This window comes from Dreissena polymorpha, chromosome 9, assembly GCF_020536995.1.
Source record: "Dreissena polymorpha isolate Duluth1 chromosome 9, UMN_Dpol_1.0, whole genome shotgun sequence".
Lineage (NCBI taxonomy): Eukaryota > Metazoa > Mollusca > Bivalvia > Myida > Dreissenidae > Dreissena > Dreissena polymorpha.
In genome coordinates this window covers 27,636,531-27,663,273 of record NC_068363.1, presented here as the reverse complement: position 1 = coordinate 27,663,273, position 26,743 = coordinate 27,636,531, and the positions used below count along the sequence as shown (strand labels likewise).

Here is a 26,743-nt window from a genome sequence, read left to right as displayed (position 1 = left end):
TGAGCATTTTTCAAAACCTAAACGCAGATTTCAAAACCTAAACTCGGACCCTAAGTTCAAGGTCAAGGTCATAGGGGTCAAAATTGTAGGACATAGAAGTTATGAGCATTTTTCGAAACCTAAACGCAGATTTCGAAACCTAATCGCGGACCCATTGTTTAAGGTCAAGTTCACAGGGGTAAAAACTTGTGTGCGTATGGAAAGGCCTTGTCCATATACACATGTATACCAAATATGAAGGCTATTTCTCAAGGGACATAGAAGTTATGGGCATTTTTCGAAACCTAAACACAGATTTTGAAACCTAAACGCGGACCCTAAGTTCAACGTCAAGGTCACAAGGGTCAAAATTTGTGTGCGTATGGAAAGGCCTTGTCCATATACACATGCATACCAAATATGAAGGTTATATCTCAAGGGAATAGAAGTTATGAGCAATTTTCGAAACCTTAACACAGATTTCGATACCTAAACGCGGACCCTAAGTTCAACGTCAAGGTCACATGGGTCAAAAGTTGTGTGCGTATGGAAAGGCCTTGTTCATATACACATGCATACCAAATATGAAGGTTATATCTCAAGAGACATGAGCATATTTCGAAACCTAAACGCAGACGGACAGACAGACGGACAGTCCGATATATGCCTTCGGGGGGCATAAAAAGTTGTTAAGTTTCATATTGTCAGTATATTCGGTAATAAAATTGAACGATGTGAAATCGAACGTACATCGCGAAAATAGGTGACATAACGATATACACACTATAAATAACGCCAGTAAATTGATTATTTTATATATAAAATATATATACATTTCACTACGCTTGCGCAATTTGTATTCCTGGGTTAACTACGTGATGATGATGATCAATTTACTTGCGTTAATTATAGTTAACAGGTAGTTACCAGGGGACCGTTTCTTGTACAATGCGTAACTTTACGGACGAAAATTTACGTACGTATAAAGTTACGTACGTTTTTCCGAATGCGTAAGTGCGTTTCTATAAACCGAACGTAGCCGAAAACTTAGTTGCTTTGCTTCAATACTCTCTAAAAAGGAGTTCGGTGAATGCGAGGACCTTTGAGAAAGCATTTGACAGTATCGTCTGTAAACAACGATTTCACTTCAAACATGGAAGCAGCAGTTAAAAGAGAAAGATCAATTGGTCGATGCAAGAAATAAATGCTTTAGTGGACGGTTTTGTGGAGCACAAAGATGTATTGGAGGGAAAACTGTCAAATAAACAGACATATAAAGAAAAGATCGATCTTTATGAAAGGATAACAAAAAGGTAAATTTTAAAAAGACGTAGGCCCTAACAAAGGTAGCAAGATTGTTCTCATTAGTTTGTATTCGTGAATTTGTCATATTTTACGACCATACTTCTACGAAAATGCATAATAATAATATTACATTAGAATACATTAATGGAGTTTGAAAAAAACAGAGACGTATATAACATCTACGTCTCTGGAAAAAAATAATAACGAATGTTACAATTTGATTGCCAATTTATTTTAAGTATCTTTAATTTGACATCTACTGTTCAACAACAGAGTAAGTGAATACCCAACAAACGTACAAAATCTTTGACATCTGCATAGTTTACTTTCGCTAGCTAAACCTTGACAGTAACGGTACTCTTTTAATTGAACAGTGTCAACAGTCAGTCACTCACTCAAAGATCGATGGAAGAAGTCAAGAAGAAATTGTCGGATCTTAAGACTGGCATAAGGCAACAAGAGAGGAAGAGATTAAGGGAAGCTCGGGCCACTGGAGGAGATCCAGCCATCCCTGATCTAAAAGACTGGCAAGAAAAGGTACACATTATGATTTACATGTACATGTGAACATGATTAAAAAGACCTCTTATGGATTATAAGTAATGCAGTCACACTAATTACGGATATTATGTAAAATCAAAATATATTGTGTGTTTTTATAATTAAAACTGCAATATGTTAATCAATGTTTTCATCTTTTCATTAAAAAACATTGAAAACAGTGTGATATATATGTATTGAGTTCTTTATTATCACTGTGTAATATGGCTGTCATATGATCCATGTTCCTTTATCATAAAAACATGTCCTACAGACTTTACATTATTATTCACAATAGTTGTTATGTTCCTAAATGCGGCAAGTCTAAATATGATATTAAGACATCATTTTAGCTACTGAGTGCACTTACGAAGGTGTCTATTGAAGGATTTTCTGGAATTGACAACTTCAAAGGTAAGATAACTTCAAATCAGTATAATTTCATCAATTGTAGTAAAAAATAGATCACAAATAATTACTGTCATACATTCCATTTGTGTTGATAATTTTAGATTACAATGTGCTCAGTTAGTTGTTGAAAGTTGATTTATTTTAAAAGTTTAATTCATTATACCTCCTTGTTTTAGCAAAACAGATGTAAATTGAAAATAAAACAATTCAATAAAAAAATTCAGTTCAGACGACCTTTATTACAAAAGAAGACGTCTCTGAAGGTATTTGCAAATATTTAAGGTTAATCTTTCACTGAATATGTATTTTCTTTAACCTCGTTAATATTATTACATGCATGTAATAGCTTTTGAATTGTCATGCTCACATTATGTAGCCAAATAAAATATATATATATATATATATATATATATATATATATATATATATATATATATATATATATACATGTATTATCTCCCTGTAATAAGAAATTTAATTTGTATTTGTTTAAGCTAAGATATAAATTAACATGCTTTATTAAATGCAAGATATCCATTAACATACTTTAGTAAATGCATTAAAGTTATTTGACATACTAGAAAATATACAAGACAGTATAATATTCATAATTTAAGGCTTAACTTAAATCCAGTTGTAATTATAAAATGTATTATTGGTAAATTAAATGTGGAATAGTATTTAACTTTTAAATATGTACAAAGTGATTGTTTTATGTTTTATATTCAGATTGCCCAGGTTCATCAAAAGATGACAATGCATCTAAAGCAATAATGGTGCCATACATTGAAAAAGAAAGTGAAGCAGGTAAAGGTATAACTTGAGCATACACATGAATATTCAATTTGTGCAGATCGTAATATTGTTATTAAATATTTTTGGGGGTTAATAAATAACCACTCAAATATCTTTATATCATTATTCATATATAGCTAGTTACATTGTGGTAAAAGAAAATAAGTTCTGTAAAAAAAACATTTGCATTATTTGTTATTATAGAAATCATTACATATTTCTTGTATATGTAGTTGAAATATACTTACAGTAGGGTGAGCTATAAGGCATACATGTTATTCCTTACTATATGACCTAGCCTTTATAAAGATGAGGTAGGGTGGTTGCCTTGTAACAAGGAGTTATCTGGTTCGATCCCTAGTCATGTTTCAAAAGGGGTAACGTAGTGTCGTGAACAATTATCTATTAACATATTTAACTATAAACTTCTTTTCTTTGTTTAAATGCAAAATGACATTATTTTTTAACAGAATCGTCAGAGTCATCAAAATGTGCAAAAAGAAAGACTCCGGTCGATGAAAAAGGAGGTACACCAGACAAAGGTAAAGGAATACAAGCGGGGTTTGAAACAGACTCTGTTATTTTAATTAAAAATATTGTTATTTTGTCAAATAAATTTGTATTTGTACAAAAGGCATATTACATACTTTAGTGATGGCCTTAATATATTAAATATTCAAAACCAAACACAGAATTGTTGTTTTAACCGATTTAATACCCACTTGGTATTTAATAACACACTGAAATGAAACGTAATTAAACATTTTATAATATTTTTATTTAAATTGTTCCATAATAACTACATAAAATGCTTATATTAATGCACTATTATATTTAAGCCAGAAAAACAGATAGAAATACAACCAACAACAACATATTTGGAACGAACAAATGTTTCTTTTTCTGAGAAAACTGGGCTTAATGCATGTGCGTAAATTGTTGTCCCAGATTAGCCTGTTGTGCAGTCCGCACAGGCTTATCAGGGACGACACTTTCCGCTCTTATGACATTTTTCGTTTAAATGAAGTCTCTTCTTAGCAAAAATCTAATGTATGCGGAAAGTGTCGTCCCTGATTATCCTGTGCGGACTGCACAGGCTAATCTGGGACAAAACTTTACGCACATGAATTAAGCCCAGTTTTCTCAGAACGCGACTCAAATGGACAATACTTTATGCCATAACCATAGTTTATGCCTTTGATTTAAATTTAAGTCTTCCATTTTTGTAGTATGATGTCCTTTTTTTGTTAATCAGTCAATCATATGATGTAATGACAATCAAAGTACTGGCAGTACTGGTGTGACGATGCTTTTGAAGAGGATGGATATAAAACATCAATTTAAGTTTATCTATATCACCACAATTGTGTATGTTGATACGAACATTTGGGTACGATAAAAAATTTGGGTACGAAAATTTTGGGTACGAAAAAAAATTTGGTACAAAAAAAATTTGCGTACGAAACATTTTTGGTACGAAAAAAAGTTTAGGGATACGGGGGAGTAGTACCCGTGGGTAATTTGACCCATTGAGCGAAACTGGGAGGCGGGTCACATTCTTGTTCTTGTTCATTAAGTATGGCAATACCTTCATGATGATTCTCAAAAGTAGGTATGAGCACATAGCCGGACCATGTGAGCTCATTCGTATGAGCACTTGACTATCCGAGTTCGCCCACGAACATATGGATAAGTTAACTAATAGCGAAATGACCTTATACATATATATGCTGAAATCTAACAATCGAACGAAATATTAAACATGGTATGTACACTTAGGTGGTTGTGTAATTTCTGTTAGAATATCGTATTCAATATGTAAATTTTAAATGATTGTGCCCGCACTTGAGTTTGTTGCCTTGTTTGAGTCTATACGCGCCTAGGCTGCACCCAGTGTGTGTATTTGTGTTTTTCCAAGGTAATGAGTAAACCTCCGCGCTGAGGCTGCATAATGTTGGGACCCGGAGTGTGTCCAGCACTCCTACCTAATAAGATTAGATTGACGACAGTTGGGGCGAATTTTGAATGATAGCTGCAATTTCCAGCTATTTGTTTTGTACTGAAATACTTTTAAATTTTTTTATATGGTCAAATGCTGCGGGGGGGGGGTGCGATTATCCGGAAAAAAACACCTGTCCGGAATGGTGACCACAAAACAGACAAATTATAACATTGCGCCGGGAGCGGGAATCGAACCGGTGTCGTAAAGGTGAAAAAGCGAACGTCCTTACCTCTGCGCTAGCGGGACGGACAATTACGCAAAGAAATGTTGTTTTATCTATATATATATATATATATATATATATATATATATATATATATATCATAGCAGTGCAGCGTTTACAATTTGCAGGTTCGAAATTGTTCGCATTCTTTAGTTTTGTGATCACGTAAAAAGTTAATTTTACATGTTTTTATTCGCAATTTTTTTACTAAATCGAGAACAAATATCAAACAGAATAGAGAAATTATATAGTTGTTTCATTGGTCCATAAAAATAAAATGGATGTAAAATTACTATTTTGAAATTAACGTTCTGATACACTTATTGAATCTGTTTCCCCAGGATACGCTGTTCTATTAATATTTACCTTTATCAACACGAACGACAACTCTGCTAGGAGAATGTTATCAATGAAAATCAACGAGCAATCTCCTACGCAGTGGCGAATGCCAAGGGAAGTAACTGAAAAATCGAGTTATCTCAATCGGACTGGCTCGGTCTTTTACATAGGTCGCCATTGTAGGTCGCCATTGTGAAGATTTTTTTTACTGGTTATCAAACCTTAGACGATGCTGTTCCAGCATCGTCAAAAATGACAAATTTGAAGTTGAATATCTTTAGTTGCTATAGTGAACCTGCAAACTAATTGATGAATATTTTTTATTTAACAAGAAATTTGACAATGCTACGAAGTAAGAATTTCATTTTTTACCAAATAATTCAGCTGAATTAAATGTACTCTGCAATCAAGGTCTGCAGAAAAGCTGCCTAATCAGAAAATTACAGCACAATAACACATGATCCAGATTCAATTAACTGAGTGAAAATAGTTATTCTATTTTTAGTTACAATGACCTTGATCACACAGGTCCCAGATGCAATCCCATCAACATAATTATGTATGTAAGCTACCTTGCTAAATTGCAAGTCAGATTTATGGAACTTTATCAGTAATCCCACACAATGACCCCCAAAACATGTGAGAAGTTTCAATTGACAACTTGTAATAGAAGCAATGATATTGAGATTTTGCATGTTTTCGAGATACCAAAGTTTGGATGAATAGTATAGCTGGAAATATTCAGTAAACAATCTGTCATAAATTATTGCTATCACATACATGCAAAGAAATAATAAATGTTTTTCAGATGAAGAACAAATTCTGGCGGTAGAAAAAAAAGAAACTCGAGATAATGCGTCAGCAGTTACAAGTACAGGCAGACATCCGAGATGAGCTTCACAAGATTAACTGTTTTTTTCAGTTCTATAAGCAGTGTCATTAATTTGCCCACTCACAACCCAGAACAATAGTATAGTATTCATAAAATGTTAGCAAAGTAAATGGTAGTGTTCAAGTACTCATATAACTCATATGATATGCAAATATTTATGTCAGTTTATACCATAAAAATTTAACAACTTTAAATATATTGTCAATATCCTCCTTTATTGAAGAATGATAAATGTAAGTTCTAAAATATTCAAATGCACTTTTGTCATTTACATCTTTGAAAATTTACATTTTAACCTGCAAATTATTTTTTGTTTTTTGTTTTGTTGCTAGAATTGTTGTTGTTATACATAGACAAGCAAAGGTGTTTAATGAAGACTAATTTTAGAATAAATGCACGACACTTTATCGCGTTTGTACACCATTGGCATTAACTGATCCATTGTAAACTTGGTCATCATGGTCGTCCTCCTCAAATATGGCTGGTAGGGGCACATTCATGTCCTTGCACAGATTGTGAAGTTTCATGCACACACTAACAACTTGTGCAGCTTTTGGTGGCTTGAATAAGAGGCATCCTCCACTTTTGTGTAAACATCTATAAAGACAATATTGCTTGTTTAATTAAATTAAAATTTATATTTGACATGACCTTTATATTTGTCATTATGAAAAAAACTATTTAACAGGTGGCTTTTTTTTCAATTTTGTATAATACAGTACCCTCACATGTAAAAAGTAATAATTTTATAACTGTCTAACAAGGGATTAAAACTCATGTTACATTGATAAATTTTATTGTACATAAACTTGCCTTTACCTCGATTTCAAAATTCCAAAGGCCCTCTTCAGCACCAGTCTTGTTTTTACATGGGCATGGTTGTACCCTGTCTCTTGGGGTGTGCTCCGTTGGCCAATTGGTGTCAGCAGGTATGGTTTTAAGCCATAACCACTTTCTCCTTACAGCCAGTTTTGGTCGGTAGTTGTCAGCCACTGCTTCAACGCACAGTTTTCCATTACTGTGCTATCATGAACTGATCCTGGCCATTGGGCAACAACATCTGTGAATCTGTAACATGCATTTCATTTTAAATTTCATTAATTAATCTTATTAATTTCTGCTAGCATGGTAGTATGAAATAAGCTTTCCTAAATTGTAAAGAATTTTCAACAACAATAATATTGTGTTATCAAAAGCAAAAATGAGATATTATTATTATTTATATATAATGATATTGAAGTATTTGTTATATAGACATATGTATCTTGTTATGTGTGAAATATGATCTTGCTTTATGTTCATCTTATTATGTAATGAAACATGGAATGCATGTTATAAGTTTATGGTGTATAAATGTATTTGTTACTTTTATTGTTACTCCCTATTGTTGTTAATTCTGTGCTGAAAAAGCAACCAGTACCATTTAATGTTTAAGAAACAAATAGGCACGCTCTTTTTTATCCATTATTATCAATGATAAACTGTTAATGGAAAGAACACTGATATTTGAATTGTATAAACATAATAAATTGCAAATATACAATAGAGTACCTCATTTGATGGTCCACCACAGCTTGAACATTTAGGGCATGATATCCCTTCCTGCATACATAGACTTCTTCGGCCTCACTGGGTGCAATGATGGGAATTAGAGTCCCATCGACAGCACCAACAACTTTTGGAATTTTTCCAATCCTGAAGCATCCAGTCTTGACAATTCTTAATTCTTCATTTGATGTAGGGAAATTGATTGTTTTTAGTTTTCGGTCTAGCGCTGCGACCACCTGTAAATAAAAAGTTCTAAACTTCTAATGACATACAATTGTTATAATAACATTTCAATTAAGCCACATGTGTTAATGCGGTTTACGGCGAAATAAAAATAATTTAAAGATAGTAATTCAATATTTATTACAGTACATATTAACTAATCACCATAATCAAAATTTTCAAACCTGTTTTAAAACAAGCCATAATGAATTTTCATCATAAATTTAGTTTTTATTGCAATTATTCAGTAGCATTAAACAACAGTACTGCGGAATGTATGAACCAGTAAAATGTAACATTAACAGTTTGTGTATTTAAATTTTGACTATAACCATTGGTCTAACTTAGCCCAGTGAGTGGGACTTGGGCCTTGAAGGCCGGAAACAATCTCGGCACCTAAGCAACTGAGCTGGTGGCAGGTTGTAAAGCAAACACTACAGATACAGTTTTGTACACTGTACTCATTGAGGACAAATTAATACTTTCATGATATTCATACAAAGAAATTGATCTTGACACTGAACTTCTGCTTATCTCATGCAAATTTAGGGTTAGAATTCCCAGGTACGTCTATGTATATTAAGCTTTCCTGGGGTACATAAGAGTACCCAGGGTACATTTGAGTAGTATCTGAGCCGACAATGACCAATTGAGCAACAATAATTTAAAATTTATAGATTTTTTCCTCCTTAAGCTATTCAGCTTTTAGTATTGTGTAGTTTTATATAAACAGGTTTCTGTCATACTTCGTTTTCCTAAAATTTTACGCGCAATAGGATTTTCCATTTTATCACTTTTACATTGTATGTAACGGGATCTTCATTAATTGTCGTATGACAAATTATTTAATTCTTAATACCGGGCAGTTAATAATTCTGTCGTTCTTCGATTATTGGTCATTATGTGCACCAAGGTAAAACTCCGAGGTGAAACATGCTGTTGATTAAGTCCGATAGAGAAATATTTGTTTGCTGTTATTTTTCTTTTACATGTTTTTGTTCATTTGTTTATTGATTCTATTTAAGTATTATTTGTTTATGTATTAAATAGTTCTGAAACTTCATACATTAAATGCATGATGTGTTCTTCAAAATGGAAAATGCTGTGACAACAACTACACGAGCTAGTCTAAAGGCTAGAAATTTCGGAATCTGCAGAGCCATACGGCTAGTCCATTGTCTAGCCGTACCGGGCCGTACGGCTAGCCTCTTGACTAGACGTACGGGGCCGTAAGACTAGCCACTGCCATATATAATTCATATATTATAGTCGAGCTAAAAGTGCAATTTTACTCTATAATTTAGAAAAACAAATTGTTTTACACATTAAAATGTTTAGTGATAAATCACATATTATGTACATTTCAGTACATGTTTTCAGTGATTTCAAATAACTAGTTCTTACTTTTCAATACATGGTTTCAGTTATTTTAATAAATGGTTCTAACTGTACATACCTGTTTTAAACTTTAGTTTTTATATTATAATTCTGTAGAATGTAACAAATATTATCTCGACAATAACCATTGGGCAAAGTAAGGCAAGTGTTTGGGCCTTGATAGAGGCAACTATCAACTGAGCGGGCGACTGGTTGTAAAACCAAACACACAACAGTACAGTACTCTTTAATCAGTTAGGACAGTATAATATTTTCATGATATTCTTACCACAGAAATCGATCTCGACACGGAACTCCTGCTGATCCCTTGTAGATCCCCGACTTCACTATAGAAATCGCCTTTAGCAAGGTATCTCAAAGTAACTAACACCTGAAACAATAACAATACACAGTTTGTGCCATAAAAAAATAAAGAGACAGCCGTATAAACATTAGTAATCATATCGATCAATAGTGTTGTGCCGGTGCCCGGCCTACAAAACGCGACCATACCTTGTGACTGGGAACCAGTGACAAATTGGTATAGTGCATGCTGGGCAGCACGAGATAGTACGGTCTCTTGTGCACGGGACGTTGAGGTGAGTAGATGTGTTTATGTGCCTATGTCCCTATGTGAGTATTGTGTGTGAAATTGTGAGCCTGCGTATAGGTTATATTGTATTCTATTGTATTATATTGTATTTTATGTGTGTTCAATACGTATTACCTTGGAGGGCCATTCCCAGAAGATAGTAGTGAGTCTGTGACTGTGGATGTGAGTCTGTGAGTTGTAAGTGTTTGCCTGTGATTGTGTCAATGACACGTATTTCCCTGGAAGGCCATTCCCAGAAGTAAAGTGCCATTCCATGACGTGGACGATCCGTAGCCGACGAGTGTCCACCCGACGAGCCGACACGTGAAGCAAGCCGACGAGATTCTTGGAAGACGACGAGGACGTTTGGTGCCATCCTGACGTGGATTCCAGTTGATGTCAACGTGAGTATTATGTTTAGTGTCGTTGCTAGTGATTGTTGTTATTGTTGTAAAACCTGCGAATAGCTAACCGGGTGAAAACACTACAATATGCATATATTACTGTATGATTGAACCATTAATATTAATACAAATTTGTAAACACACTTAAGTTATACACTGCTAGTAAATTGTTTGCAACAATAAAATAAAACTTTTACCCATGTAAACAATGAATCAATAACAATCATAATTTCACTCAGCTTTCGTCGAGTTAGTTTGATAAACTTTCAACTTGTGATGAATATAGCCATGTTAAAAACGAAAGTCGAATGAATTGTCAAAAGCAAAATCGAACAAATCATAACAACAATCGCTTCGAACATGTTGAAATTCTTGTGTAGCAAAACTTAAATCCTCTACACAACATACCGTTGTAAACAATCAACCCAGGATTTCCGTTACAGAAATTTCCCATGCCCTACCGTTTTACAAGGTCTAAATATAGATAAAGGGCTTACATAAACTAAATAGATGTAGCATTCTTAAAAAATTACCAAAGCAAAATAAATAAATCGCATTTTTATAAGAAAATCGCAAATACCTTCGTCATTGAATCCAATGCGTGGTTGCGCTGAGTGCATTCCGATATATCTTCTTCGATTAAATTGTGCACATATATTATCGCTTCCCGTGACAGTCTGTATCGTTCAACGATTTCTAAATCTCTTAATTCATCAATTGGGATGATTCTTATCTTATAAATGCGAGGAAGACGTGTGCGTCTGCGAAATATCGGTACATAAGCCGCCATATTTACGCAAAATAACCGAGTTGCGCGAGCCTTTGAGCAACCGTTACTTTACGTGCAAACTTACGTTATACGTAATTTTACGAAGTTTATAGAAACGCTACTAACTTAACGTTTTGCACTTACGCATGATTTTTGAACGTACGTAGTTCTAAGAAACGGCCCCATGGTAGACATACCCAGTAAAATTGTATAACCTAATATACTGAAAAAATGAAAACTCAACAACTTTTTTCAAGTAATATAATACAGTAGTCGTGATAGTTTAATCACTATAAACTAATAATTGTAAAAAATACGGTATTTGAGAACTTTTCTTTTTTCGTCAATCTGGTTGACAGCCTATTTAAACATTTTTTTTATATAAAATCCAATAGGATTGTTGCAATAATCATTTATCATGTACAACTTGTTTTCAGGACATGTTTTATTGCTGTTGTGTGTTTGAATATTTGTTGGGAAAGGGTAAAATATAATGTTATTAGGATTCTGTCGACACGTTATCCATATTGGTATAACGGTTAAGATGTGCATATATTAACCGGTTAATACCTTCAATATAAGCAACATTACTGTAGCAATAAAATATTCACCACAGTTCATGAATGTGCTTTAAGCCATATATTTTTTTTAAAGATAAACTCCTGGCTAAAGCATAACATGTGATGTATAAATTAATAATTTACTAATATTTCATATACATTATATTTGTGCTGAAAAGCCATTATGGACAATTATACAATTACATGTATGTTGCATTCAAGATCGTAAAACTTAATTTGGTCGTCAATGAATGTCAATTTGTTTGTGTTATGTTTTATATTATACGACCTTAGTCGTTAATTGGTGCACACTAAACTTTATGAGCCACCATATCATTAAAAAAAGATTTATATATGTATGCCATTGTAGTCATTGAGAATACTTGGGAGAAATGATCACCCCATAACGAATAACATACGGTTAACAAATGCTGGTACAGAAACATAAAAACACTAACCAACGTAAATCAGCGGTTTTCTTTATAATATTGGTTTTAAATGCTGTTATTTAATTTCATATCTGAAACACCGACATACAAATGTTAAAGATATTGAATTTACAAAACTTGCATTTTGTAAGTTACTTATCCGTTTACTTTTATATTATACTCATCGTTGTTTTCGACTTTTTTCCTGGCCGTGACAGTGTTATCGCAAGACAACGGATCAGCAAAACATATTTGACTTTCCCTTTCAATTTTAAATATGCAATTAGGCTTTGTTTTTTAAAGTAATATGTAATATTCCTGCAGGAAAAAGTTTATGAAGCAAACGTCAATTATCCTCATACGTTCTCGAACAATGCATGAAGTATGAAGTTATAATTACGCATGTTAGTATGTATTTATTTTTAAATGCATGTCTTATTAGGCTTATACATTAGGATTGATCACAGTGAATTACGCTTCTCAATAAAAGCGCGGATATGGGTCTAATAACAATCACACAAGAAAAACATGCACAGAGGACGCGTTCAGTCCGCTTTTCCTGTTGTAACATTTATCTTTTTAGTTCCAAGCGGATCAAGCCGCCATCAAAATCTCTCAAATTAAAGGATTCCAATGGCCACAACACAGGCAGCTGTGTTAGAAATTCTCCCACTTAATGAAAATTAATTTTAGTAACATCGGCCATCACCTTACGGGACATTAATGAAACAGCTCACTACATGAGCCTGTAAACGACAAACGTTCAACAGGGTCTCCACTCTAACTCCATATTAAGTAAACTTCTTGAGCGCAAACGTTGCATGTGTTTTAGAAAAAGTGATATTGGACTGGTTCAAAATGCAACTCCATGTTTGAAGTGCATGTCAGCTTGAGAAAGAAAATATTGAATACAACTGATCATCCGAATTTCCTTAGTACACCATTGAGGCATAATTCTGCTTACTTTCAAGAAAGACTTATGGATCTTGATGTTGGCCTCACACGAAGAAGTTTTCAGTGATTATCTTGTATAGCAACATATATATTTATGTTTTGCACGAAGAACCTAACCGGTATTATACCCTGCATCCAAACCTTAATCCGACTTTCAAAAAGGGGGCCTAGTTCTGTTTAAAGACTCACCCAGTCATACGTTCGATCATTCACATATGTTAAGTTTTATTTTCATATATGTATTAGATTCAGAGGTAAAGCGTTGTTGGAAGTTAATGTCACCTGAATTTGTATCAACAAAAGGGACATAATTCTGTTTAAGTATAGTTTTTAGTTATGTGCTTTGGTCAGTATCCTCACGTGACGGTCAAGACACATGTAAAGATTCAATCGAATTGAGTATTTGTAGTAGTAATACATATTTGTTCTTGTTGCATTGAAACTTGCATATAAATATCAACGTGCAAGCAAACCTAAAACTGATTTCTGAAAGTACAAGGGGGGGGGGGGGGCATAAATCTACCAAAAGGCTGGTCTACGAAATGGCCAGTGAACTTCAATACTTATCTCATGTATTACAAGTTTCAATTGTATATATGTACATGTAGTAGAAAGAGTGTAATACATTTTTTAAAATACAAACCTTAACCTGAATTTCCTTAAATGCAAAGTACAAAAGTGGGATTAATCTGCTTAACGGTTCATCACAGTTATAGGTCTTGGTAACGTTTATATGGACCATCAATATTGTCTTTCTATAGCTTTAGTAGATATACGGAACGGTATCCTGAAAATTCTAAGAACTAAAACGGGCAATTCTGCTAAATTGCAGTTCATAATTATGAAAATTTGTGAGTGACCTCCCAAAATGACACCGAACAAATGTGTGCATTTTCTAGTGAATATCGGTCGTAAAAATAGTATTATAGATATGTTGCACGCTTACCTTTAAAATGGCATTAAGCAGCGATTGACCCCGACGAATGGAAAACAGAATTAATAGCACTATTCAGTTCATAGTCGAGCTAACACGTATAAATATAAATTATTTGACAATATTTTGTAAGTGCAAGTTTTACCCCAAATTTAAATTTAACAATGATTACTGTATATCGTACCATACACCAAACTATAAGCACCAATTCACTTTTTGATAAAATTTATAAATAAGAAGATACGACAGCCGATATAACATATCAACAAAACTAAATCAAAACAATTATATGCTTATTCTGGTATTTGAAACTTGTATACACATTTTTAGCAGAGTTGCTTTTAGGATTTAACGGTCTTGGAGATCAAATACACAAACAATTTATATTTATAGAATTTTATACAATTTAACAATTAAAATTTTGAAGGAATGTCAAAGCGGCGGCGACTATATTCCCCCTCCCCCCTTCCTTGGAAAGCATACACATATTTCAAAAACGATTTTGGAAAAACCTTACAAACCAACAGTAAATGCAAGTAATCAATAGGATAAAACCCTGTTTGCCAAGTATCATTCAGGGGTGTTTATGTTTATGGGTGTTTAACTTGTTTGTTTAAATTTTAGCAAAAAAACGTACATATGGTTTTGTTTAAATGTTTTTATGTTGGTGTGCCTTTCTTTTTTACCCTTACCAATTATAAGTAACGGGACAATTTGTCAATAACACTATTTGCGTTAAAATAAAAACGGCCACAATGTGACATTTCGTTTTTACAAGGTTTTAACTATTCTCACCTTCCTTCTGTTCCTCATAACGTTGATTCAATGTGTCATTTACATCCTTTTCGGACAATGGCAGATTGTCTAGCTGAATCTGAAACAAAACGGAATTGACACTGACAATCTATTTCAGGTTTTCTTAGAACAAAGCCAACATACTTCTACTATGAAACTATATTTTACTATTAAGGAAAAGACAATTACAATAATATGAGCTAATACAACACGGATACGACTCTCTAAATGTAACGTATTTATACCAACTTACCGTATCAAAGCATGATAATACTATATTGATTGATTATATTGATTGACTATATTGATTTTGATAATTCAATCGTGTTTAAGTAATAAGGAACATTACCCGAGTAAGGTATGCCCGTGCATCCACTGCCGGTTGGAAGTTATTCAGGTGTGCAGTATCATTAAGGAGATTCAAAAGACAATCGAAGAAACTGATCATAACCTGATCATCTGTGTTCATGTCATGTTTATGCCGAAGCTCGTTAACAACATCTCGTGCCTGTAAGAAAAGTAATTTATTCACAAATTACTCCAACACATGCTCTGGTGACAATGAAATAAGTCAACTACACATACGTCAAAATTACCTTCGTGCAGATGTTAGTATTTTGCTGACTAAGATCATCGGTAAAATATTTCTGCATCCAGGTACAGTTGTATATGGCACCAATAATTCCATTGAAGTCTGTCTCGCCGGCACTTGCCTTATCTTTGTAACCCGTGGGAGGCATGTAGCACTTTGCTAGCTCCCAAGAGTCAGTGCACCATTTTGTGATATTCGTATTTCTCCATGACGGGCCTTTCACTGGGGCTTGTTTAAAACGATGGTGGTACCAAATTTGATTACCTATTTCTGAACACAGAAGGCATTGTTTGGAAAGATCAGTACATGAAATACACGTCGTCGTTTCAAGTATACCGTGTTTAGCATGAATGTCCTGTCGTATATGGTTGTAAAATGCTTTAAATCCGAGGTCGGCTAATTGTGCAAGAACTTTACGAGTCGTATCATTTGCAATCCAACACTTTAGCCAATTCTGTTCCTCTTTCTTCCTTAACCTTTCATCCATTTTCACTATAAATACCTCAGCGAAACATTGACGAGAACTTAATGACAATTACATATGTAAATTAAAACTTTATAATTGTTTTTGGAAGTACAGATATATCTTTTTTTCTAGTAGTAAGTTCACACGACAAATATTTGGCTGATTTTTTCTAGTGTATGTTCACACGACAAATATTTGGCTGAGTTGCAGTTTTGATTCTTGAACAGTTTTCAGATTGCTAGACGTATCGTCTGCAAACAGAATACACAGTTCATATTATGGACATGCTTTACAGTTTAAGATTATTTTACCATCACATTATTTACGAGAGAAAACTCTCTAACAAACCTTACGTTTAACACGTGAAACAAAGTTGACTTAAGTCTTAACTTAATATACCGGCAAGGGGCTATTTTTCCTAAAAAATCACATAACATCACAAATAATTTATTTCAAGTTATTTCTATTTATAGTTATACGGGCGTGAAATAGATTGAAACGTTAGCTGTTAATTGTTATGACAATGACCCAATGCCAAACCAAACAGTATGACAAATATGGCATGTAATAGACATCACGCGCAAATCAACACCAACTACACAAACATGAACAACATTAGCGCATTGTAACATAAATACAACCATCCTTCCTACTACTATACTAGCTACTCATGCTATACCCTACATGCCAACATAACACTAAATATGATTTGAAAGGTAAATGAAAAGCATTAAGGGTTTAAATCATTTTTAAAGCATGCCAAACGTAACAATAAGCATTAAAAACCATAAAACATTGATCTCATACAAGGTAACTAGGACAGTCATAAATGTAAAGTTTATTTTTATTATATTCATTTATAATTATTCTCTATTTAAAAAAGTTTCTTTGAAGTTACTATACCCAACCTAGTTTTTTACTTGTTTAGGTTATATTTGAAGCAAGCATAAAGCATAGTTAATGATAACAAATGCCCCTTATTCGTTTGGCAATATAATCTTGATAAGTGATACGATGAGTGTTTAGAATACGTGTTATAATACTGCTCAAACACTACACGGTCTGGATGTGTAACCATTACACATTTAAAGTGTTGAATGTAGCATGAGATAGCGGTGTTTTTTTTTTAGATTCTCAAGTCAAAACTAGCCAAAGACCCAGGGTTAAGATAATTTAAATACACTAACGAAACCAAGCAAACCAATTTTGTTCTTCTCTGAAATCGTTATGCACAGAGGTATAAAAATTGTTATGTTTCGTCATAAAGTGGTCCTTAATGATTTGTTCAAGAAGTGTCTTATCTGAAAATACAAGGCCCAGAAGTTAGTATATGAAATGTTAATTACATTTTTAAAAAGTTGTATTTACCAAGTGTATTCAACAGCAACCATGGGGCCACAACTGGCCTTGCCTACGGGTTCAAACGGGTTGTATATACTTATATAGTAATAAAGCTTTTATAATGCATATTTTCTTCACAAAACACCAAAGGCCCATCTTGGCTATCGTGTCTTTGACTTTGCATGACTCAGACGTGTATTTTATTAAATAAATTATGTATTACTCCGCCAAAGACGATCCCAAGCCCGATGTGTGGGCGTAGGGCTAGCTACCATACTCTGTCGAATCCTTATTTGTACAGAAACGCCAAACAGAATAACAATATACCAGTAGAAGGTTTACCTTTAAGCCGGACGGTGAGAGCCAGTGCCAACTGGAAGCTGCCAAGCCGAAAACCAGCATCTCCATGAGGACCACAACCACCATCGGTACATGAAATTTCAGAACCATGCACGAGACCGGGAAGAAAGCACATGATGAGGAAGTTAAAACCTCACCATCCTAGGAATGAGTGATAAAAGGCGGGTGAGTTCCGATTGTTCTCGCGTCATAAGCAGGAGGATTCAGCACACACCCAGGGGGTAGCCCTAAAGCTGTCCAAGTTGGCACGGAGAACGCTCATCGGGTGGGGGGCGCACGGACCACGGATCATGATCATAACGGCCTCTTTCCATACAAAGGAGATGTTCAACATGGATATAATTCAGTACTACGCCCCGACGAACGACAGTGAAGATGACGAGGACAACTTCTACAAACAAAATGTGAACCTTCATACAAGACAGACAAATGAGAAACATCTTCATTCTAATGGGTGACTTTAACACCAAGATCGGAAGTGACAACAGAGGATATAAGGAGATCATGGTGAATCAAGGATTACGCGAGATGAACGACAACGGTGAAAGATTAGCCGACCTGTGCACCACAAGTAACCTGGTCATCGAAGGAAACGTTTTGCCATCACAGAAGGATACGCAAGTTAACTAGGTTGTCACCACACCTGTAACCGGAGAACCAGATCGACCATATGTTCATCGCAAGGAAGTTTCGTCAAGATGTACGTATCAAGCGAGGAGCAGACGTGGCTTCTGAACATCATCTCCATGGCGCCCGATTGAAACTGAAGCTGAAACAGGGATGGACAGGGGGACCCAAACAGTACCAGCGTTACAAAAAGGCTGGGCTAAAAGACACCTGGAAGCAAGAAGATTTCAAAATCACCCTCTCCAACAACATTCAGATCATAGAGGATCTGCTTGAAGAAACGTTTGATAGAGCAGAAGTGTCAGAGAGTGAAAGTAGCAGTGACCTCAACATGCCAAGAAGTACTGAGATCCAAGTCATACAGCACAAGGAGTGGGTATCAAGAAACGATTCATAAAGTGAAAGAATGACGAGGAAAGAAGGAACGTATCAACCACAGCAGAACATTAGCCGAAAAAGTGAAATCACAAGAATAGTACACTGACGCAAAAACGAGTGCCAAGCGAAGTATAAGAGCAGACAGCGTAATTACCAATATACGCTTGCAATAGAACAAAACTTAGAACCTGTACGCCATCACCAATAGTAAGAAAGCCAAGTCAGAGAGGTCAGTAAGGAGGAAAAGGGAGGAGTGAAAACAGATAAATAAGAGCAGAAGAAGAGGTAGATTGAGAAATTGCAAGAGCTACTCAACTGGCCAGCTCCTGCGACTCTCCGCCCCGGAGATTTCACCAGCTGCATGCGATCTGCCAATCAAGTACTGTGCTCCTACGAATGAATAGATCAGCAGCGCCACCAAGCAACTGAAGAACGGAAAATCTGCATGACCTGAAAGCATAAGCGCTTAAGGCAGACGTCGAAAGCAGTGTGGGGCTAATTTACGCGCTCTTTAGCAAGTTTTTGGATGAAGACGCAATGTCAACAGAGTGGAATTAAGGTTACTCATCAAGCTCCTCAAGAAAGGCGACCAAAGTTCCTGCTCCAACTCCAATCATGCTGTCATCCAACCCAGGAAAAGAGTTTAATCACATCCTGCTGACCACAATGAAAGACGCAGTAGACTCACATCTCCGTGAATACAGGTATTCATCAACACCTTCCTTAAGATCCGCTGGCCAGACATGATTTCCAACGAAGAATTATTTAGCCGAATAAACCAACAGCCCATTGTAAAAGATAGATAGGCCACACCCTTCGTAAGACTGCATGCAACACGACAAGGCAATCTCTCATCTGTAACCCCAAATTAAAAAGGAAGATAGGGCGGCATACAAACACTTGGTGCCGATGTCTGGATTCAGATGCTAAGCAGATGGGTAAAACGTGGGGAGCAGCTGGAGAGACTCCCCCAGAATCAAGACACATGGAGGAAGTTGGTGGCCTATGACCCAGACGGGACCACAAGCGAAAATGAGATGATATTATAAGGTATTGATGGCCCTTTTTACATGTTTAAGTCATGCCACTGGCTTGAACATACTAGTCAGTATAGCTTGAAAATAGACACAAATCTTAACTTAATTTACGCACTTTTTGTATCCTTAAAGTATTAGTTACTCTTGAATCAAACTTTACTGTGGCTTTTTGTGAGAAAAATCACTAAGTTGGCCGTGATTCGACAATGAAAGCATAAATTTCAGTATTGTTGGTATCATAGCAGCGAACTAGAAGCTGTGGCCTGCAAACGACCACAATACTTACAACGGTGACTAGGAAGCAAACATAAAATGATAATGATGATGTTATGCTCACAAAAGCTTATACTTTTGGTACATTTTTCATACACTTCTAAAACTGTGAGGTACGATTGGTACGTAACTATGAATATTAACAAATTAGGAAAAGTTTTAAATTATTTTTATACTTTTTTACATTAAACATGTTAGGAAATTATAAGAATATTCAACAGTAATCGTTTTTGAATAATAAACGAAGGTCAATGATATCCTAAAGTGTTTGGTGATAGAGACATTTGTGGCATTTTTACCTACGCGACCTATCGTACATGTAAAACTAACTAACGGAGACAGATGTTTCCGCCTAGCTTCAGGGTTATACCTTATATTTATTAAATGCTTAAAGCATATGGTTATCTTGCGGTCAAACAATGAAGACCTAATATTAATTACTCACAAACTGCCTGAAAAACATGTGTGGGAGGAAAATATAGACCAATTCGACAGAATGGTTAATAGTTTAAATGTTTAATGACCTAAACCAGTTGGTGCGGGTAGTCACTTTGTCCACTGTGGTCATTATGTATAAGGCCTGGACGAAATTTAACATGTGGCGCCATTTCTTTCGAGAATCGCACAGGACTACATCCCAATTTTTTGGCGTCAGTGGAGTGCGGGACGGAGAGTAATTTTCTTGTTGAAGGGACTTATAATTTGTTGGAATATCTGTTTTAATAATGAAATAAGAAGTAGAATCTAGAAAATATCAATATATAGGCATTTCTTCAGAAAATAAATTGCCATAATACAAACAGGACTTGTTACCTTATTTTGAAATCTTCGGGTAGTTTAAAGGTTGAAGTTACAAGAAACAATAAACACCGCGTGACTTATAAACGAACCTGGAACTTTATTACATACTCAATAGGGATGGGTCGAGAAACGGGCAAAGGGCCACACATGTATTAACAAGAATTTACGACTTACATAATATAATAGTTCCATTTTTATTATTTAAAAATAGTTAAGATTGGGTTCACTCTACGTTTTTCATAACAAATACGTATAGATCATTTGGATTTCTCAAACAAAACTGTATCTTGATGTTTCAAAACCATTTAAAAGGGGCTAAAATGCAAACTTGGATGCAAAAAAACATTATTTGTAATAAAGCAGGCTTATACTTACTATGATTACTAAGATTGTTATTTTTTTTTAACATTCAACGTAATAAAGCAGGTATGTATTTACTAAGATTACTAACATTGTTAATATTTTAAAATTCATACATTTAACGATTTAATGATTTTTTTTAAATTTGAAATCGATTGCTACGAGGTAAATTTTTATTTACAAGTCAGTGCAGATTAAAGTATTTGTTGCATAAATGTGAGATTAACAATGCCTTTAAACAAAGAAGCTTAACCTGCAATGCTCTGACTTAAACGTTCCTAAAGTTTAAATATTGTTTAAATCGTTTGGAGTTTGCTACATACATACACATGCCTATGTGTTGTTTACGGTATTATTGCATCGAAAGTTAATGCAATGTGCGTGTTTTCTTGTTGAAGAAAGTGTGTTTACATCAAAACATGTTAATTTTTCAACGTATGTAGATTTTGAAAAAAGTGACAAAAGTTGAACGACGAACACAACCTTCGCGATGCAGACGCACGAACGTATACAAACATGCATAAAACGTGATTATCGTTCAAATATATGTGAATATCTTTATATGCGGAGACCATTTTTTCGCTTTGAACTGAAAACTGCAGATATCTTTCGTTAACCAGAAAAATAATGTTATAAAATATCACATTAAGCTTTTGAATAATTTCGCGCATTAGAGCAAAAACTCAACCCTGGCGTATATGTGGATTAATCGTCAGACAACAAGATAATTTGGCGAGTTTAAATGGAAGATAGCAATTTACACAATATTTCCGGTTACATTGTACATTTCTAATTCAAATAAATATACCATATATTAACTAAATTAAATAATAACAATAAACTTACAAAGTATGGTGAATTCCAGAGCTCATTTATTGTGCCATTATTTTTAAAATAACTATGATGAACTCGACCTATGCAGCAACTTTTTTTAATACAGATGCAGTTTCCACCCAATCGCGTGCTGAAAAACACCCACTCACCTGACACAACCACGTGATCAATAAGCTAGTCACTGATTGGTCAGACAGCATTACGCACAAAGGATTGTTGTTTCAATGCGTTACTGTGTGTAGAGAACCGAGTTTGAAACTGGTTTATCTGCTAACTATCTTTAAAGTCGTGTAACAGTTTGGCGTTCAACGTACGTGTTTCAATTTTATCAGGAAAATGATAGTGTTCGGGTGAAAACTTCAGTTTCGAGATAGATAGACACAAAGTAAATGCGTTGATTATCACATCAAATTCTTGAGTGTTAACATTATCGACATAACCATTAAATATCTTCAATCAATGTTAACATTTTTTAATATTATATTTTTTGCAATGCGAAACAATGGCAATATATTTTAAACGATATATTATGTCAATATCTTTCTGAAAAGAAACGGATTTGGTTTCTGGAATACTGCACTTAAGTACATATCATTCATAAGTGTATTATAACAATAATACAAGTGGTACACCAAGCAGATCCCTGTTTAACTATGTAAAGATCCAATGGTTTACACCAATTTCTGACATGTTCACAAGAGCAACCACGCTTTTTTACTTATGTGACACTTCAGTGCTCTTTATCATTATGTCACCAGACATATATTTATATTATGTATGGTAGATTAACGTGTAGATTTATATAAAATATTTAATGAATAACAATTCTTTGTAAAGGTAGCAGTATTTTAAATTAGCCGTTATTACCGTCTTACTAGATATGTAGTAGTTACTTTAAGTAATTTTAGTTGATGACAATTAATTAATCTCACAAATTACTCGTGCAGCATATACACCAGTTCTGAGTTGATTTTACAGTTTACCAATCAAATAACTAATTTTTAAATGCATTAACCAATCAAATGTGTCTTTTCAACATGGGGGTGCCAAAAAGGCACATTATTACATCAGTATGTGATCAGCTATTTTACAAGATACTGGCATTTGGAGATAGCCGACAATGACAAAGAGAAATCGGTTTTTCAAGGCGAAAGCTTGGGTCTCTACCAGTGCACCCGTATGCCATTTTGCCTCTGAAAGGCTCCAGCAACCTTTCAAAGGCCGATGGAACCTTGCATGGGTGATTTGAACCTCAAGGAGTGCCTCATCTATTTCGATGACATAATTTTGATTTCCCCCACGTTTGAAACTCTTACAGAAAGACCGGAAGCTTTGTTTAAACGTTTTGCTGCTCATAAAATGAATCTTAAAGCTTTTAAATGTGAGAATTTGTTAGAAGAGGTGAGCTATCTTGGCCACATTGTGTCCAAAAATGGTATCAAAGCTGATCCCGCCAAAACAGAAGTCATTAAAAAATTGACCTGTTCCTAAATCAGTAAAAAAAGTTCGGAGATTCTTGGGTTTTGCTGGTAACTACCGGAAATTCATTGAGCATTTCGCACAGGTTGCACGCCCATTAAACAATATTCTTATTTGCAGTTCTAGATCAAAATCCAAGAAAATAGTCACTTCCAAGTTTATGTGGGGAGAACCACGGCAATGGGCATTTAACACTCTTATCGAGAAGTGTATGCTGACTACACCAAACCGTTCAATGTGCACAGTGATGCCTCCGCCGCTGGGCTTGGTGCAGATTTGTTCTAAAATCAGGATGGGTTTGTCAGAGTAGTTGCATTTGCGAGCCGAAGTCTGAGGACATCCGAGCTGAATTACCATTGAAGTTAACTTGATACGGTCGAAACCCGTTTGCTCGAACTCGCATCAAAGCACCGATTTTGTATGCCTATATATTCATATAAAATTTTGTCGGATGGCGCGAACTCGCTTGGCTCGAATTATCGGTTGGATCGAACTGTTTTCACAGTCCCGGCTACAGTTTTTACACGTTCTTTTGATCGGATGGCTCGAACTCGATTCGGGTCCCAAAAAGTGTTATTCGATTAGGACCGCTTCATTTAAGGCACGCACAAATTGATTTAACTCCAATCGCATAAACTGTAAATCGATTATGACCACTTGTTTAAAGGCACGCAACAATTGATTTAACACCTGTTTGCTAACATGTCATCGACTCAATCGTTAATTGATTTGAGTAAAAGATGGCATTTTGTATAAAACATGTTCTTGTAGATGCTTTATCATAATGGCTGCAACGGCTAAATCGCTAAAAAGCTTCGTTTATCGACGACTGCTACGGAACGCAACAAAGACGGACATAATGTCACTCTTAAAAAAATATAAATAAATAAAGGAATATACTTCTGTCCCGTATGTAATGTGTATACAGTGCGGATGCATGTTTCGTTCTTTAGTGCTCTTTGTTACTTAAAAATGTGCTACGCAAAAATGTGCTGATTATTACTAAATGCTATTTGTTAATTGTATTTGTAACTGTTTTAAATTATTCATAAACTAGGCCCAACCGTTCTTGAGTTATCGTCTGACAACCACCTGGTGGACGGACAGACCGACCGACCGACCGACAGACAGACCGACAGACCGACATGAGCAAAGCAATATACCCCCTCTTCTTCGAAGGGGGGCATAATTAAAGTATTAAGTATATATTTATTTCTTATTAACTTATGAATTCAAAGGCAGTAAGTAGTGCGAAGTAGTACGGAGTTTAAGCAATATGTTTACTCTTCAACTGGAGGTGAAAATGTAATACAGACTTGTTCGTAATCAAAAGTTGATAAGAAATCGGATGGCTCGAATTCCGGATGGCTCGAATTCCGGATGGCTCGAACTATTGTTGCCGGTCCCGGCGAGTTCGAGCCATCGGGTTTCGACTGTATTTTAGCTCTTGAATGGGCGGTCAGTGAGAAATTCCATGATTACTTGTATGGTGTCCCGTTTGATGTCTACACAGACAACAACCCACTAATCTATGTTGTGACAACTGCGCAATTGAACTATTTTGGACATTAGGTGGGTACCTGAGCTGGCAAACTACAACTTAAAATTAAATATCGAAGCCGACGCCCTATCACGACTTAATACATATGAACATAAAGCGACCCCTGAATAATGTTCTGTACGACAGGACGTTGAGCAGACAGTGTAAGCAGGCAGCACTGATACAAAACCAAAACATCAGTATTTAGACCAAGATAGATTTCAGGCCGTCTTGACAGTTCACACTGTAACCAACAAGAGCAGCATTCTGTAAAACAGGATGTTGTTCAGGTTGTTTTGACAATCCATACCGAGACCAAGCCTGAACTCATACAGCATGAAAAAGCAAATGATAATCATCAAACTGCAGTTATTAAGACTAAAGACTGGATAAACAGGCAAGAATCTGACTCAGTTTTATCAGTAGTGCGGCAGTTTGTGGCGTTGGGATCTCTACCTTATCCAGCTCAGAAAAGATCTCTGGACCCATAGGTTCAGAAGTTCAGCAATTTATTCCATAAACTTAAACTGCATAAAGGCATTCTCTTTCATTCACGTGTAGTTAATGGTGATGTTAAAAATCAACATGTGTTGCCTAAGTCAGCACAATTTACAATGTTCAACGCCTAACATGATGACCTTGGACATCAAAGTCATGACCGATCACTGAGTGTCTTTCGAGATCGATTTTACTGGCCAGGAATGGTCAAAGATGTCACACAGTGGCTAAACGGATGCCAGCGTTGCATCCGACGTAACACTGTTCCACATCGAGCAACAGGTTTGTTTATTATTTGCTTGTCTGTCCCAATGGAATTGTTGTGTATTGATCATCTTTCATAAGAAATGACTTAGGTAGGATTTGAAAACATCTTGGTTATTACCGACCATTTTTCAATCGCGACGAAAAACCAAACCGCCTTAAAAACGGCACATGCACTTTTCCATAACTATTTTGTGCATTACGGATGCCCGGAAAAGTTGCACAGTAATCATGATCAAAATTTCCTTTCAAATATCATACAACGACTTTGTAAAATCGCCGGTGGCGGTACCCGGCGAACACACACAACACCTTACCACCCGCAGGGTAACGGTCAGTGTAAATGAGTCATCAGTTGCATCCAAGTCTCCAGCAGACTTAAGTTCAGCGAGACTTCAAAACATCACCATCATCCAGGTCTACACACCTACAGCTGACAACGGAGACGAGGAGATTGAGCAATTTTATAAAAAATTAAAACGCATCGTAGTAAAGATCCCCAAGAAAGACACCCAATTGTACCCAGGCGACCGGAACGTTAACGTTGGACCAGACGCATACCAAGACTGGTAAGGGATAGTATGTAGATTAAGCTTAGGCGAGACAAACGACAGAGCTTCTTGAGTTCGCCAGAAGCCACCAACTCACCCTGACTAATACGCTGCATCCACACAAACCGTCTAGAACAGCGGACCTGATATGCTTCAAACACACACAAGTACACAACCAGATCGATTCCATACTCGCGCCGCAGAAAGATAAGATATATAAGATAAGATAAGCTTTATTTAAAGTCGGCAAGACAGCAACATATACAAAACATT

The 26,743-nt window shown here is 35.4% G+C and overlaps 2 protein-coding genes across 8 annotated transcripts in view; one reads left to right on the top strand and one right to left on the bottom strand.

The window, feature by feature from the left end:
* Nucleotides 1-22,306, bottom strand: part of LOC127843769 (putative nuclease HARBI1) — a 32,866-nt gene extending 10,560 nt beyond the window's left edge. For 2 of the 7 annotated variants that reach the window (XM_052373521.1, XM_052373522.1), the window contains exons 1-2: nucleotides 15,419-15,465; nucleotides 15,070-15,148 (exon numbers count right to left, since the gene is read on the bottom strand). Coding sequence is in view for 3 of the 7 variants with exons in the window: in XM_052373523.1 (XP_052229483.1) it covers nucleotides 10,447-10,682; nucleotides 15,070-15,148; nucleotides 15,419-15,577; nucleotides 15,666-16,148 (957 nt within the window). In the remaining 4 variants the exon portion in view is untranslated. The other 5 variants (XR_008032329.1, XR_008032328.1, XM_052373523.1 and 2 more) reach the window with 5 other exon arrangements.
* On the top strand, nucleotides 1,029-7,312 carry LOC127843772 (uncharacterized). The gene is made up of 6 exons (XM_052373551.1): nucleotides 1,029-1,292; nucleotides 1,659-1,821; nucleotides 2,178-2,238; nucleotides 2,965-3,042; nucleotides 3,501-3,572; nucleotides 6,403-7,312. The coding sequence occupies exons 1-6, from the start codon at nucleotides 1,171-1,173 to the stop codon at nucleotides 6,486-6,488; spliced, it is 582 nt and encodes a 193-aa protein (XP_052229511.1). The 5' UTR covers nucleotides 1,029-1,170; the 3' UTR covers nucleotides 6,489-7,312.
* Nucleotides 22,307-26,743: the final 4,437 nt, after the last annotated feature.

Coding starts and splice junctions, on each gene's coding strand:
- LOC127843772 (XM_052373551.1), top strand. CDS start 1,171: ATGCAAGAAATAAATGCTTTAGTGGACGGTTTTGTGGAGCACAAAGAT. Junction 1,822..2,177: donor TAAAAGACTGGCAAGAAAAG/GTACACATTATG, acceptor ACATCATTTTAG/CTACTGAGTGCACTTACGAA. Junction 3,043..3,500: donor TGAAAAAGAAAGTGAAGCAG/GTAAAGGTATAA, acceptor ATTTTTTAACAG/AATCGTCAGAGTCATCAAAA.